The sequence below is a fragment of the Zonotrichia leucophrys genome, chromosome 1 (assembly GCF_028769735.1).
Source record: "Zonotrichia leucophrys gambelii isolate GWCS_2022_RI chromosome 1, RI_Zleu_2.0, whole genome shotgun sequence".
NCBI classification, from domain to species: Eukaryota; Metazoa; Chordata; class Aves; order Passeriformes; family Passerellidae; genus Zonotrichia; species Zonotrichia leucophrys.
The window spans coordinates 40,483,356-40,500,152 of record NC_088169.1 but is presented as its reverse complement, the minus strand read 5'-3'; the positions used below and the strand labels follow the sequence as shown (position 1 = coordinate 40,500,152).

At 44.5% G+C, this 16,797-nt stretch overlaps 1 protein-coding gene across 1 annotated transcript in view; it reads right to left on the bottom strand.

Annotated features, from left to right (window-relative positions):
* Window positions 1–16,797, bottom strand: part of LOC135450568 (solute carrier family 15 member 1-like) — a 34,152-nt gene that overhangs the window by 10,826 nt on the left and 6,529 nt on the right. The window contains exons 3-11 of the mRNA XM_064718909.1: window positions 16,482–16,566; window positions 16,257–16,398; window positions 13,450–13,569; window positions 13,196–13,295; window positions 12,402–12,492; window positions 10,503–10,586; window positions 9,339–9,421; window positions 1,139–1,225; window positions 74–163 (exon numbers count right to left, since the gene is read on the bottom strand). Coding sequence (XP_064574979.1) covers window positions 74–163; window positions 1,139–1,225; window positions 9,339–9,421; window positions 10,503–10,586; window positions 12,402–12,492; window positions 13,196–13,295; window positions 13,450–13,569; window positions 16,257–16,398; window positions 16,482–16,566 — 882 coding nt within the window. The remainder of the gene's footprint in view (window positions 1–73; window positions 164–1,138; window positions 1,226–9,338; window positions 9,422–10,502; window positions 10,587–12,401; window positions 12,493–13,195; window positions 13,296–13,449; window positions 13,570–16,256; window positions 16,399–16,481; window positions 16,567–16,797) is intronic.

The window sequence follows — 16,797 nt, the reverse complement described above, 5'->3', positions numbered from 1 at the left end:
TTTGTTTTTCCATGCTCCCATAGAGACTGACATGGCACAGCTCTAGTTACCAAGTCAAACCCTTTCTACTTACCTGATGGTAAAAAAGTGCCCAGAACATGGGGAGAGGGATGTAAAGGAAAAGCACCCTCAACACCATCTTTATCTGAGCAATCAGTCGTTTCTGCAGAAAATAAAAATTACACAAGAGGAATTGGTTCAAAAAGAAAGGGGATAAAAAAAGAGACAGTTTCAGATTGCTACTGACATGACAGCAACAGGTAAAGACCCATCGTGTAATGTTTACCCACACATTCAACTTTGCATGTTGTGGCTATATCTGATGACTTCTGTTAAAACAGTACAAAGTCTGCTTGTGTGTGTGGGAAGGGCTGCTGGTTAAAGGTAACTGATATCAGAAAGACTTGGGCCTCTTTGCATGTACACTGATGGCAGCATGAGATTGAGCACTGAGTGAAGTGGACATTTGAGCAATATGCAACTGAGGAATTTCACATAAGAACAAAGCATACAGGCAAAAGGAAAATAAAGGTGACATGTTAAGGTTTGTGCTGCCATTGGAGAGGATAGTAGGCAAGGGACAAGTTGGGAACTATGGGATACAAGGCTTTGAGAGTCATGATAAGAAATTGTACTGAGTTTGGAGGGGATGCAGTCTAAGTGTTTACTCACTTAAACTGAAATTCCAAAGCATAACTCTAATGTTTCATACCAAGAAAAGTATTATGGCCCTAACCTGTGCATTAACAATGACAGGCAGCATCACTTCCCTCTTCCTTTTCTGCAGCCATGAGATATGGGAAATAGAGAAAGAAATATAATTCTTGCTATTTCCCTAACAAAAATACTTAAATGTTTGTATTTGTTTGGCAAGGGAAATAACTTTTTTTGTCTCCCTTGAATTTCCCTGGACAGCCTATGATTACACAGAGCATTGAGACACACAGCTCTACTTTCTCCCACAGGAGCTGAGGAGATAACCTGCAGTGACAGGAGAGCACTGAGGTTTGGCCAGGTCAGTTACTGAATGATGGAGAGGCCCAAAACTATTTGCCCAGTGCATGAGGCAATGGATCAGAGCAGAGAGAAGCTGAGGGTCAGCAGATGTCACAGCACAGGAGGCTCCCCCAGTACTTACATCATACTTGTCACTTGCCCAGTCCAGCCAGTGCTCTCTCTTGGGGAACTCCTTGCTGCAATGACGAAACCTGTTTTTGATGGCAAACTGAGGAGAGACAGAATTATGTTTAATGGCACTACAAATACTTAAAACTACAAACTGGTTTGTCATTAGAGATGATGCTCCTGGCTTCTTGTGTTTAGAGGGTGCTAAAGGTGACTCAGCTTTTGTTACCCACTCCAGTCATCTAGAGGAACGTTGTTTTTAAGGCCTCACACTGCATAACCAGCAGAGCGTGCACTTGGGGTCAGGTGGACCAAACAGCTCAGAGCATGAGATTCTCTGAGGACTCAGAGCAGTCCCTCCCCATGTGGGTGGCTGTGAGGAGCTGGAAGATGTGCCTTCCTCAGACTTACTTATGTACAGCAGTAAATAGAGTAGTGTCATATGCACAGGTTTTCAAGGCTGAATGGCTGTAGGAGAGAAGCTCCTATGACAAGCTCCATCTTGTAGGTATGTCTCACATCTTGACATGGAATATACATAAATACGGTCCCAAGGAACTCCTAAGATTTTCTGCATGGAATAACATTTACAGCCAAGCTGGGCCTTCGGAGCAGCACTCTAAGTAATGGCCAAAGTCACCTACAGAGATTTGGTTTTGACAGTGCTTACAAGATAGGCAATAGGCTGAGCTGTATAAAGATGGCAGATCTGTATGGAGAATGAAGTATCTCATGCATGAATAAATTTGATCTCAAGGTTGAGGCTCTGCAAAGTTGGGACATGAGGTGCTATTCCTGTAGATTCCACTCCTTTCCTTGCAGGATCACACTGATGTGCAACCCCCAGAATTTCCTTAATGGAAATTTCCTTAATGGAAGTGGGGATTGTTATGAACAAAAATTCGGTTAATATTTTTTTTGTGAGAGGGAGTTACAGGGACGCAGCCAGATCTGTCTCTGCCAGGGTTCTTAGTGCTTTGTTATTGTAATCACGGGTCATTGTAGCTTATCTCCTCTTTTGTATTAGTAAAAGCCCTGGCTGGGGCGAGGTAATGGCCCTTCTCAGAGACAGTAAGGGGTGGGGACCTTCCCAAACAGTGAGGAGAAGAGACCTAGAGGGAGGGGTTATGCAAAGTGACTCCAAGACCAGCAGGCTTTGGGACCTCGACTCCAAAATGCAACGAGAAAACCCCCAAAACAACGAGCCAAATAAGAATTGAGAGACTAAAGTGGTGTCTGGACACGAGGAGCCGATTGCTGAGCCTGCAGAGATGCGGAGTCCCTCTCGCCCTGAGCAGAGAGTCGTCCCAATGCCGGGACCAGCCAGCTGAGACGCTGGGAGGAGTAACATCTGACGGGGACATCACACCCTAAAGGCTCCCACGAGGACTGGATCCCCCGGCTCTGCCCCTAGTGGACGGAGCTGCGCATATCCTCCTCCTCTGAGTCTCCCTGGGAGACGCGACGGGGACTGCAGCCCTGCCGAGCCACCCAATCCTGAGCTGATCACTTTTAATAAAGGCATTAAAAAGGAGAAGAAGTCTCCTGGCCCTGTTTATTTCAGCTGGGGACTTGTCTGGGATAGCCACGCTGAGAGAGGACTCAGGACTGGCCATCTTGGACCTCCAGGACAGCTGGCTACCAGGACCAGAGGGATCTGCTCAGGACCAGCGACACAGAGGAGCACCGGAGCACCGGATTGGTGAGAAAGCCGGTGGCGGGGGTGGGAGACATGCGCATGTGTGTGTGAATGAGACGGAGGCCGGCAGCCGGACCTTCGAAGTGAGAGCGGACCCCTCAGTACCGCGGTTCCGTGCTTTCACGAGAAAGCCGGCCGGAAACAGGGGGAAGCGAGTGTTATTAGCGTGAGTGAGTCTCCCAAGGGGGAATAAAGGGCCTCCCCCTCCGGGCGTGCGGAGGGAATATTTGTATGAGTGGCATGCACCCAAAATAGGCCCTGACAGAGGGAAGTCAGGCAGATTTGTCAGTCCCGAGAAGGATTCGGGTAGCATTTGTAAGTCTCGAGAAGGATTCGCGTAAGATTTTGTCAGTCCCGAGAAGGATTCGGGTAGCTCACAAGCCCTGCAGGCAAAAGTAAGTCCTGACACAGGAGTCAGGCACAAACCCCAGCGAAGGAGGCTGTGATTTGCTTTTAAGTCCTGATACGGTGAAGCCTTAAAATTGGCGGGTTAGGCAAACTAAAAATCAAGCAGTTGTTTTTCCTGACTGAGGGAGTCAGGCACAACCCAGATTCTTAAGGCCGAGGCTTCATGTGTTCAAGTCCCGATAGATGTAAGTCCTGACGTGGGGAAAAGTTGGGCAATCAAGAGATCGGGCAGTTGTTTCAGTATAAAGTCCTGAGCATCAGGCAGAAATTTGAAGTTTCAGTGGAGGAGGCTGAAGCTCCTCAAAGAAGGTTCTTTTTGAAATTACCGGTCAGTAAAGGCACCTTTGGGATTTTTTACTGTTGAGACCTGTAAAATGGGAGGGTGTAATAGTAAAACAACCGGCAAGAGGCTGAGGGACATACCTCCCAATAGTCCCTTAGGAGAACTGTTAGTAAAATGGGATTCTATAGAGGCCACAGAGGGATTAGATAAAGTGAAAATGATCCATTATTGTATGGAAGTGTGGCCAGAATTAGAATTACAAGGAGGATGGCCTTGGTGTGGGACAAAGGATAAGTGGATGTGCCAACAATTAAATAATTACCTGACAGCTCAAGGCAATACTGATCATGAGCAATTATTGTAAGTAGCTTGCTGGTTAAAGAGCGCTGCTGGGGATGAAGGGGTGCGAATTTGTAAGGTACAGAGGAAGAAAGAAGGGAATGAAGGAGGGGATGATAGGACTAGTAAAAGGATTATCTGCCTCCTTCTGCCCCTCCACCTTATAATCCTCTTTTTCAAGCACCTCAAATGGCAGGTCCGGTTCTTCCCCCGGCTGCCATCTCATTACCACCTGTTCAAACTCCTCCTTCTACCTCTTCAGCTTCCCTTATGATAAACCCAGTATCCCCTTCAGTTCCGTCTGCACCACCACAAGTGCCTGCTCCACCTGCTGCATTCTCCACCCCTTCTCCAGCTGCACTTAATATCCACTCAGGCTCTTCTCCCCCTCCTATTGCTGTCCCTTTACCTCCTCCTAGTTGGGGCACAAATGTCTCCGCGCCCGATAAACAGCTATCAGCAAATACACCTGCTGATGGGCAGAAAGTTCAAGGTAACCCAGATATCCCTCAAAGTAGTTTGGCATCTGAAGATGGGCCGTACTGTAGCACCAGATCCAAGACCTCCAAGGCAGAGAGACTCTTTCCCCTCAGAGAGGTTCCTATGGGAGGAGTAGCGGGAGGTGTTGGCTTTCTGAATGCTCCCCTAACTGCTTCTGAGGTGAGAGGATTCAAGAAAGAGTTGGGGCATTTAGTTGAGGACCCAGTGGGCATAGCCAACCAAGTGGATCAATTTCTAGGTCCAAATATCTACACTTGGGGAGAGATGAATTCCAGCCTGAGTATATTATTTTCCCCAGAAGAGGTCCAGATGATTAGGGTGGCTGGCATAAGAATTTGGGAGAAAGATAACCGTCCAGGACCCCAGGTGCCATCAGGCGAACAGAAATTGCCACTAACGGATCCCAGCTGGAACCCTAACCAGGAGGAGGGGAGGAAGGCCATGATGGAATATAGGTCTTTGATAATACGGGGGATCAAAGAGTCAGTTCCCAAAGGAACTAACACCCAATTGGCATTTGAGGGCATGCAGGAGAAAGATGAAGCTCCTGGTGCCTGGCTTAACCGCCTAAAGCGGAACTTCCAGTTGTACTCTAGAATTGACCCAGACACCCCAGAAGGTCAAATGCTACTAAAAGTCCAATTTGTTACCAAATCTTGGCCTGATATAAGGAGGAAACTGGAAAAGATGGAAGAGTGGCAAGCGAAGGACATAAATGAGTTATTAAGAGAGGCATTGAAGGTGTATTTAAGGAGGGAGGAAGAAAAAGCAAAAGCCAAGGCTAAGATCATGGTTGCTGTAGCCAGAGAAAGTGCAGGGTGGCGGGTCCACCACCAGGAGGAGGCAAGGATAGGCCTCATGTACTGTCAGGTGCAAAAGGGATAGAGACACCTCAAGTCCCTTTGAGAGGACAATATTGCTATTACTGTGGAGAGCCAGGACACACCAGGAAGTTTTGTAGAAAGCTCAGTCTTGATGTGGCAATAGCCAGGGAACAAAATAATTTAGACAAGATCCTTAGAAGTGACAATTAGAGGGCCAGGTGCTTTACACTTTAGGGGACCTGATGCAACATCTAGAAGAGCCCTTGGTAAACTTTAAGGTGGGACCCCTAAATGAAGAATTAGAATTTTTGAGTAGATACAGGAGCAGATAAGTCCTGTCTCAATAAAGTAACATCAGAAGTTAGACAAAAACAGCTAGGTAGAAAGGATATCCAATAGCACCAAAACTGGCCAGTAAGACTAAACTTGTAATAAGAGGTGTGAAAGTAAAAGGTACCTTATTGTTGTCTTGTTGTGTGTGTGAGAGTGAGTCACAAGCAAAATCAGCCTCAACTTCCCGGGCAGGTGGGAAGGGGGCAGTGGAAGTGTGTGTGTGACCTGCAAACCAGGCTTGTGTCCCCCGGGCAGGTGGGAGCTGTGACTGAAGTGTGTGTGTGTGACCTGCAAACCAGACTAGTGCTCCCCAGATGTGTGAGGGAGCCGTAGCTGTGAGAGCGTGAGTGACACGCAGGCAGCCTCACAGGTGAATGTACACCAGAGGCAACCAGAGTCAGGGCCCTTCCAAGAGGCCCAGAGATACTGAGACCTGTGGGCCAACCCCAGGGTGGAGGGGGGGCTACAGGGACCTGTGATTATCTAGCAATAATGATCCAGTTTGTGTCTTGAGGGTGTGGAGGAATGTGTGAAAGTGAATGAGAAATGAGAGAGTGAATATAGACAAGTTAGAATAGAGGTAATGTAGATTGTGCATTACAAGTTTTACCACATCTTCTTAGAGGGAAGTGTATTGTGTAGAAGAATGGTGTAAAGAAAAAAAGAAAAAAAAATTAAGTGTAAGGGGTTGAAAGAAGTATTTAAGCTGTAAGTGAAAGTAAGAAACAGAAGCAATTTAAGATCTTGAAAAATAGAACAGAAAACCAGTGAATTAAATATACAGAAAAAATAAGAGAATAAGAGTACTTTGGGAGTTAAGTTAGCTGAGAAATACAACTCCTTGCAAAAATACAGAGTATGTAGAAGTTGATGAGAGAAACATACAAACTATGGAAAAAGAGAAATTACTGATAACATTAAACAGAGAAGCTGAGTTTTGATAAAATCATTAACAGTAGACCATTAATGCCTGTGTTTGAAAGCCCGTTTCAGGTATTCTTCATTACTAAGACGGTTGGACTCACATCACTCTCACCCCCTGGTATTGGACCAAGATTCAACACCAGGTTTTTTCCCTCTGGCATTCTGGCATTGGACCGGATTGCACCCCATTCTCCCTCTGGCATTGGACCGGACTCCACCCCTGTCTCCTTCTGGCATTGGGCCAGACTCCCAGTTTCTTCTTCTGGCATTGGGCCAGACTCTCAGTTTTTCCCTCTGGCATTGGGCCAGAGTCCACACCACTCACCTCCGGGCACTGGATAAGGATTCATCCACATCACAAGTTAATTCACCTGAGTATACTGGGATTTAAAGTTGACCCTCAGGAAGAAGAGTCAAAAAGACTGAACTGTATAGGAAAAATTGGTATCAGAGTTCTAATATTGCTTAAAATGTTTCAAAACTGTTTTGTGTAAATTATGTTGGTAAAAAGTTTAAGGCTGTAAATAAGTAATTCTGGTTTAAGTTCCCCAATATATATTTCTAAAGACTCCAGGTTAATCCTCTACAGAACACTCCCCTGGGGGGGGGGGGAAACTAAAATTTGTAGGGAACAGACCAAGAGGGGCTTAACCAGAGAAGCGGGTAGAAGGGACTCTAAAGAGCTTGGAAGCTTCTTCTCAGTAAAAAAAAAAAAAAAAAAAAAAAAAATTCCCCAAGAGGCAAGGCCGGGTGGGCAGGCTGTGCAAGATGACCCATACCGGACTCTTGGGAAGGGTAGTAATGCTGGCTCTGATTGCTGGTGGTGCTCAGGGGAGCCCAGGAGAGCCGTGCAGTGAAGGCTACCAACCCCGCTATGAGGAGGAAGTGAGCTCCTTGTCGAAAGTCCACATCAGTTCTAACCCGGATTGTGTTAACCCCTCCCAATTGGTCCTTTATCAGAAAAATAAGAGAGTGTATTGGATAGCCCAGAATACTGCCACTTTTAGGCAGCCACTCCTAGGAGAGTGCCCTATAGAGGTAGCCTGGTTGTGCTTTGAATGTGATGCTGCTGACACAAGCTCAGCAGATCTAGTAAAAAGCAAAGAAATGGTGAAAATGGTAAGAAAAATTGTTTGTTATAAGTATTTATATGAGTGTACTGGAAAAGAGATAAACCCCTTTTGGAACACAGTTCAGGGGAGCTCTAAACCCCTAAGTTTGATCTCATCTGGCAACTGCATTGCTAGGGTGATAAAACCAATTTTCTTATTACCCAAAGAAACTGGATCAAGTTTGGGAGTTCCTATATATAATGATTTGAGAGAAATGAAACAAAACCGGGAAAGTGAAATAGAAATTGAGAAAATCCAAAATTGTAAAAGCCAAGTTCAGATCCCAAAATCTGTGTTGAACAAAGTCATCCGGCTCCAGGCAGTATTAAAAATAAAGAATTCAATTATTAGGGACATTTCAAACGAAATAAAAAGATTGGCATGTGTAAATAATCAAGATCAAACTCCTACACGTGATCCCAGTGGGTGGGAGAACTTGGAGATTTTCAGAAAATATGTATGGGAAAAAGTGGTTTTTCTCGCTGTGTGTGTACTTGGAGGATTGCTCTTTTTACTATGCTTATTTATCTGTCTTAGTAAAACAATATTGGCTGTACAAACCAACCTGAAGAAACCAAGAAAAGTAACAAGGTTAAGTAACCATGATTACCAAAGTGCACAAGAGATTTATAGTAGATTCAAAACAAAAAATTGTGAGTTGATGCGAGCTTAAGAATTTAAGCTTGATCAAAGAAAAAGAGGGGGGACTGTTATGAACAAAAATTCGGTTAATATTTTTTTTGTGAGAGGGAGTTACAGGGACGCAGCCAGATCTGTCTCTGCCAGGGTTCTTAGTGCTTTGTTATTGTAATCACGGGTCATTGTAGCTTATCTCCTCTTTTGTATTAGTAAAAGCCCTGGCTGGGGCGAGGTAATGGCCCTTCTCCGAGAAAGTAACGGGTGGGGACCTTCCCAAACAGTGAGGAGAAGAGACCTAGAGGGAGGGGTTATGCAAAGTGACTCCAAGACCAGCAGGCTTTGGGACCTCGACTCCAAAATGCAACGAGAAAACCCCCAAAACAACGAGCCAAATAAGAATTGAGAGACTAAAGTGGTGTCTGGACACGAGGAGCCGATTGCTGAGCCTGCAGAGATGCGGAGTCCCTCTCGCCCTGAGCAGAGAGTCGTCCCAACGCCGGGACCAGCCAGCTGAGACGCTGGGAGGAGTAACATCTGACGGGGACATCACGCCCTAAAGGCTCCCACGAGGACTGGTCCCCCGGCTCTGCCCCTAGCGGACAGAGCTGCGCATATCCTCCTCCTCTGAGCCGCCCTGGGAGACGCGACGGGGACTGCAGCCCTGCCGGGCCGCCCAATCCTGAGCTGATCACTTTTAATAAAGGCATTAAAAAGGAGAAGAAGTCTCCTGGCCCTGTTTATTTCAGGGATCAATAAACCTCTGGACTGTAAATAATATTCTTTTAATAAGTAATAAGTTTTTGCTGACAAGATGCACTAGTAGCTCTGCTCTTGACTCAGCTCAAGGCATGTTTGTCTCTTTCTGCATAAAGGGGCACAAATGTGGAAGGAATGATTCCCACAAGTTGGGATAAGTTTTTACATAACAATGACACCTGATTTTGTTTCCTATGTGCATAAATCCGCATATAAATCAAGATATGCATAAAAAGACACCCTAAATGTGGATGTATCAGTATGAAGCCTTCTGTAATAAAGCAAAAACCTTCAGAAACTTTCCTCATATTAAGACAGACTTCTCATTGTGGCACATTTACAGAACAGCTTTAGGAATGGCTGCCAGGGGTTTGGGGAATGTAAGCAGTACTTACTCCAACACATTTGGAAACTTCAAGCATTACATTTCCTTGTGGTTTAACTTTCTTGTACATTCTGCTTCCAATTACAAACACAACTACAATATGCAAACAGAAAAGCAACTCAGGATTAAATTAAAATAGTGGCAAATAATTAGGTATGGAAACTGCAAGCCAAAGAGGTAATCAGGGTGGGAATAAGCCTCCCAAGAAGCAATGCAATTGCCTATTCACATGCTATCATACAGTAAGACCAATCAAATTAATACCAGCAGATTCCTTCTATTCAGGACAAAAACTAAATCTGGATACTCCCACAGTAAGTGCTCAGTGGGAGGTTTGCTCAACTGAGGGATGGTCAAAACGAGGGCATTTAGGACCTTGACTCTGGCCTTGCTGTAGGGGCTCCCTTTCAGGAGCTCACATCATGCAGGGACACACAAGGCTCTGCCTGAATGCAGGACTGGCCAAGGTGTCCTCTGCTCCCAGGCACGTTGCTCAGCCTCACCATCCCACACCCAGGGCAGGCACAGGCAGAGCCCCACAGCCACCATCCAGCCTGGGCTGGGCTCATGGGCAAGGCGAGGGCACTGGCATCCAGGTGGGCTTCCAGTCAGGACCAGGAAGGACAAGGACCATCAGGGATACTGAAGCACCTAATGGCACCCCCAGTTTCTTGGGCAGCAGTAAGGCTTGGGGAGTGACCTGTAGCACAGCTGGTAAAAATGCAGGTGTTTGAGAAGTACTGACATATCAAATACAGGATTTCTCCAGCTCAGGGACAATCACCTTACACAGATTATAATCCTGGACTAGAGACAATATCCAAAACACACATTTTCTGAGAGTTCTCACCCTACATTCAAAAGATCAATTTGTACACACCAGTAATCCAAAAAACATAGCCAGTAGATTAAAAAATGTACATAATTCAAGAATATATTGCCCCATCCAGCCTAGCCCCATCCAACTCTCCTGGTAAATCAGACTCTTCAGTAAAAGTGAGTACTTCAGATTAATCCCACCCACCTTCCCACCCAGGAAAAAAATTAAGTCAAAAATCACAGAAATGATCAGGTACTGGGAGAGGTCAATACCTGGGAATTTCTATCACACTGTCATTATTCTGAGATTATCATCTAATTACCAAGGCAACAGGATAGCAAGAGATTCACCTACCCAAGGCAACAGCCATGAGGATAGCAGGAACTCCAAAAGCGAGGGGGTAACATTCCTGTTTGCTATGAATGCCACACTCTGAAGCTGAAGTAAAAATAACATCAAATAAAAGACCCAGTCAGCACTGCTGATGTTTTCCAAATGGTTTCTGGTCTTTGCATTCACTGAAAACTCTTGCGGGAACAACAAATCAGTCTACCAACACCCTCAGAGTGGAGGATCAGTATCCAACTTATCTCTCAATATTGGAAAGGGGATTTATGTATCACAGAACAGTTCAAGAGGCAAGGGACCTCTGGGCATCATCCAGGCCAAGTGCCCTGCTCAGCTAGGGCTACCTGGAAGCAATTGTCTAGGAATGTGTCCAGATGGCTTTTGAGTATTTCCACAGATGGAGACTCCACAACCTCTCTGGGCAGCCTGTGCCAATTGCTGATCACCCTAAGAGTGAAAAAGAGTTTCCTGATGTTCAGAGGGAACCTCCTCTATTTCAGCTTGTGCCCATTGCCTCTTGATCTGACACTGGGTACCACTGAGGAAAGCCTGGCTCTGTCCTCTTCATTCCCCATCAGGGATATTTCTACTTGGTTAAAATGCCCCCTTTGCCTTCTCTTCTCCAGGCCAAACAGCCTAATGCCTCTCAGGATCTCCTCACAGGAAATTTACATCTAGTTTTACACTGAGACATGAAGAATTACACTAGAAGGGTCAAAAGCATGTCCTTAGTGAGAAAGGAACTAGATTACAAAAGTTTTGGGCCAAGTTCATAAGCAAAGATTTTAGTGATGTAAGTGTAGCTTGTTGAAACAAAACCACAATCACCAGCCCCCTCCCCTCCTTGGCATTAGTCACAGATTTGACTCTCACTGACTTCAGCAGTATAAAATAAAAGAAAAATCATTACATTCTTCACCATACTTCTTCTAAGAGGAGATTTAGATAATATGGTTGGGGAAAAAATGGCAGCTTGCAGATAGTTCATGTCTTGATTTAGTTGTATAAGTCTTCTGGTCAAACCTTTCCAGGCTGAAACCGGTTATCACTTCCCTCAGCTCAATTTGTCATTTTTTTTTCCAAGGAATTTTTCACCCTGTATCAGCAAGGAAGTAAACTACATGCTGTGCCTCATGCATCTCTCCTTTTTTTTTGGGAAAGGGTAGAATTTGCATTAAGCAAACATCTAAAACTCTTCTACAGAGTCTTTTCCAGTCAAGAAATCCAAAGGCCAGAAGTTCAGCCCGGTGCTTTTGGGTTATTCCAGAATTCACATGCTGTTTCCTTGCTTTTGGGAAAAGCAGCCTTGTGAAACTGCTGGCAAGTGCATCCATACAGCACCATCTGTGCAAGCTTGCCACAGAAATCCATATCCATATGTTAGCAAATTGCTGGGGTTTGTTTAGGATCATGCTATTCTTCACAAGCAAAACTTTCTTATTTAAAAAGATGAAAAATTATTTACTTTGTCACATGGATTAATATATTCCTACATGCAGAGATGCTTCTGTACTTAGCATGGGCACATTTCCAGAGGAGAAGGCTCTCTCCCCCCTTCCTTTCCCAGGAAGCAATACAATTCTATCAAGTGTGATACTTCACGGGTATTGGAGATGTGACACATTTGTACCTTAGTGGAATTACAACGTGCAGTAGGCATACAAGCTGCTAGCTCCAGCATGTCTCTTCAGATCTAGTACTTCTGGCCCTAAAGGCAATGAAGGTTTTCAACTGGCTTGTTTTTGAGAGTACCTCATCTCTGAGAAGCTGGATGACACACTGAAGACTATTTGCTAGATAAGTCCAGTGTGTCAGAGAACAGAACCTGAACTTTAACTGGACTGGACTGCAATCCAACACACCTTTTCTGGTGTTTAACAATCGTCAACAAACATGTGACCTTACCCATGAGCCGTGGGATGACTATAGCAGATATGAAACTTGCAACAACAGTGTTCTCATAGAAGTAAGAAAAGAACTTACTTCTTTGGTTTTCCTACAGTAAAAACAGGAAGATGTTTAGAAAGGCTTATGTTGTATTGCACTAAATAGTTTATTTAGTAGTTGTTTTGCACTGGGTGATGGGAAGTTTGTACTGGGTATGTTATGTTACTGAGATTGTCATTGCCCCTTCCTCATCACATGGTTTCTCCCCATGCCCTCCTTTCTACACACCTGGTGGTCAGTCCCATGGGTACCCCTCCCCTCGCCCCTCCCCAGTGGCATCCCATTGGCCGCAGTCCTCTTTCCCACCCCCATCCCCTTGGGTATAAAACTCCACTGCAAAGGTACCACACCCTCCTTTCTACCTGGGTGGTTGCTGCCGCCCGGAGTGTCCTGTCCCAAGCCAATAAACAGGATACTTGTACCCACGTGGAGAAGAGTGCTTCTCATCTCTTACTTTCTGTCCACGCAAGTCCGTGTGGGCTTGGGTTCGAGCTAGCCGGATTGGACCCACACAAAGCCCAGAGGCCCACGGATTACTGCAGGCTTAGCCACAACCCCATTGATGTGCCTAGATCAAAAAATCAGCACCTCTGTTTTCAAAGTTCAAGATAAATAATTAACAAGCCCCTTTTTCAGCTCCTCCGGAAAACCCTGCAGTAATGCACCTGTCTAAACATGTATAATATTAGAGTACTAAAATAAAACATTAGTTAGAGAATCTGTATAACTGAAAATCTGTAAGACATTGTTACCTGATCATCTTCAAACTGATCTGCACCAAATGCTGACACACACGGTTTGATCCCACCAGTACCGAAGGCAATAAGGATCAAGCCAACCATGGACAGAGCACTGGAACAAAGGAGAAAAAAATATATAATTTTGTGTTAGTTCTTACAGCATACATAATAGACTGGTTAAAAGACAGTTGAAATTCAAGTAACATAAACTTAAGTTTTCCTGTCCTTGACCAGCCTGGGAAAAAACCGTGTACAAGGCAACTCACGTGTGCACTGCTACATTATCAGGAGAGCCATCCTGGTTGTGATCCGTCAGGTCATTTATGGAGCTCACAGTCAAGACTGCCTGCCCAATTATATAGACAATGGACAGGTAGAGAATGGTCCTGTTGTCAAGAGAGGAGATACATTTTCTTAGATATGTTAACACACTAACACCAAGATAATTCCACAGCTAATGCAGACTTCTGCTTACCTTAAAGATTCCGGGTAATGAAAAAACCTAACAGATACCATGAGTTATGGACTGAACTTGTCAGAAGCTACTATAAAAATCAGGTCACATGCCACAGCCACGGTGTTTCTATTCTTTTTATTATTATTATTCTACATAGCCTTTATTTAATTAAGCAAGGCATAACAACAAATGGACTCTATGGGTATCACTAGGTCAGAGGAAAATACTTATATATCTTCAATGGTTGCCTTTTTACTGATCAACTCAAGAATTCCCTTTTCATCTTTTTTATAAGCTGAAGATCAAATGGACTACTCTGCAAAACTAAAATCTGCAATTTACACTGATTTATTTTTCTGTGTTATTTTATATTTCAGTTGCAGGAGTAAAGAGAAAAACAAAAATCTGCTTCACACATGGCAATACCCCTCAAATACTGTTGTGAACAACAACTCTATAACACACCTTCTTCGCTATAATTGTACCAACAATTTACGCTCAGATCTGAGTAAGAGCTGCACTCAAGAGTGCAGGCTGCAGGCTTTCAGCCTGACTACCTTGGCCAGGAGGAGCCTAGAAAAATAGTACTGCATAATCACCTGGCCTCTCCTTTTTATGATCCAATCCTCATTTCTGTAAGTAAAGGAGTGTTCCATTTTAAGTACACAGCTGAAGTTTAATCCATGTTTGCTTGTGTCCTTGGGTGGGCCTCCATTCAATAGGCACAGACACAGGTCTCCAGGTTGGAGGAAAAGCAGGAGAAACACAATGCAATGGTGTGAAATTATTTACGAACCCAGCTTTCAGGAGTAGTCCCAAACCTGGTGCAAGGTAGGAGAATGAAGGACAATGCTCAAAGATCTAGAACAGCTATTTGACTGTTAGGCAAGAGATCCTCACAGCAAGCTTGGAGCAGCGCCCTGACACAAGAGGGACATTGACCAAGTTCCCCTCACTTTAAAACAAGGTTTTGCTGAATTAAAATTGACCTTGCCTGCAGCAGAGTAAAAAACTACATAAAGTTGGGCAACGTGGAGTTGGCTGTTCAGTGGTATTTAAAAGATGGAGTTTAATGGGGTGGGTTTTTTAATTGCGCTTCCATAGGGTTGCTTTATTTACCTAGCAACCTGGGAAAAAGTCTCCAATTAAAGTTGAAACTGAGCTGATCAGGAGTGAAACTTCTGGGTTTTATTTGTGAGGCTTACAAACCCTCTACAAAGACATTCATAATTGGCACTGCATTGATGGCACACAATTAAACAATAACTGTCGTTTCTGTACTATTTTCTCCAAGAAATTCACACCCCACGATCTGTGAGCATGTCCCGTCACACTTCTTGACAGGCATTGCACCAAGTACATGGATTGTGGAAGACTGGAGCCTCTCCTTTAAGGGTCATTAACAGTGCCTAGGTTATCTCCCCTTCCACTTGACATCATAGATTTTTTAAAAAAAAATTTGTTTAAGCTTTCCTCATGACACCTTGCTGCATTTTTGGGTGTTAATACCTAATGGCATATGCTAAAGCATGTTTTCTCTTATTTAAGCCATCCTAGCAAGCTCCTGTTAAAGGTCTGGGCCTTTCAGTTGCAGCACAGGCATATCCAAGTACCAAAGGAGAAGATGCAAGGTCTGGAAAATTTCATCTTGATAAAACATGAAAAAGCCAAAATAAATTTTAAAAAATAAACCATAGCATGTAGACAAGCAAGTGCACAATATTTTTAGGCTGCAATCTGTAAGACGTCCAGCTAGCTGCAATGAGTTTGCACTGCTCAGAGCAGCTGCACAGAGCTCACAGGGCTGTGGTTGCAGCCCTGGGCTCCCAGGGGCTGTTCCTACAGCGGAAGAAGACAGCGCAGCTGACTGCACAGCACATCTCTGATCTCTGGGAGACCTTTGGCAAGGTCTTACACTCATGGCTCACAACCCTCCATAAAATCTTTACTGTGCTTTTTCTCAGGCAAAGTAAACACTTTTAGAATCAAAACATCAGGAAAGGAGAGAGAGATAAAGCTCTTGGAAATAACCTAGTTACATTTCAAAGCACTGCAGTGATACTATGCTGACCAACTAGCCTGCAGCTAAAGACACTAAAGACATTATTTGGAGAATGAATTCCTAATCAGCAATACCCCCTCACTGATCTGTCAATTCTGAAATCACATAGCATTTTAAAACTTATTCTAAGGCCCAGTTAACTCCAGACAACACAGTAATTCACTATTTCATTGGCCACTTGCAACAGGTACATAGACTGCCCTATGTAATTATAAATCCCAGTATCTATTTTCACAATTTGGTGAATACTCTCCTTAGTTTTGCTTACTTTTTGCCCAGGTGAGAGGAAAAACATGCAGCATGCTGGGAAAGCATGTTATCACCCTCGACCAACTCGCAGATCTGGAACATTTGTTAACTCACAGTGCAGTTTCAAGTCTGAGCTGAATAAGTGAAAACCTCAAGCTTTGATGAAACAAAACAAACTATCCTGGAGCAGGCAACACCAGCTCTGAAGCTGATGTTCACAGATGCAGTTTTAGGTGATGATTTAAGTAATACCAGTTTCAGGTGAGCTTTCAAGATCTTTGGCTGCTTTCTGAGGAAGCACTCACTTAAACTTTCCCAGCCAAGAGTCTGCAATGATGGCTCCAAGGATCGGCGTCAAATGACACAGAGCCACAAATGTGTGGTAGATGGCAGCAGTGAACCTGACATCCCAGCGCAGGAAATTTATGCAATATATAATGAGCACACCTGCAGGAAGAACATCAAAACAACAGGTTACAAACCCAAGTCAGGCCTGGGCAACACTCAGCACAAGGAGACGAGGGACATACCTGCTGTGACAAAGAAGGAGAACCGCTCGAAGAACTCACTGTTGATGATGAATGTGGCTCCCAAGGGGAAGCGAGAGCGGGGCCTCTGGAGGCAGAGAGAGTGTGAGCTCAGAGCTGTGCAACCCAGACTAACATTCTTCACTGCAAGCCACAGCTCAAGCAAGTTCAACATGGACTCAGTGGGAGTGGGAAGGTACTCAGGGTCTGTACACTGCACAGGCTTCTGAGGGAGGACAGGAGTTTACCTGAACCAAGAGTCAGTTGTCACTTTCCTCTCTTGGTCCCCAGAGGTCTGCACACCTCTCATTTTGCAAGA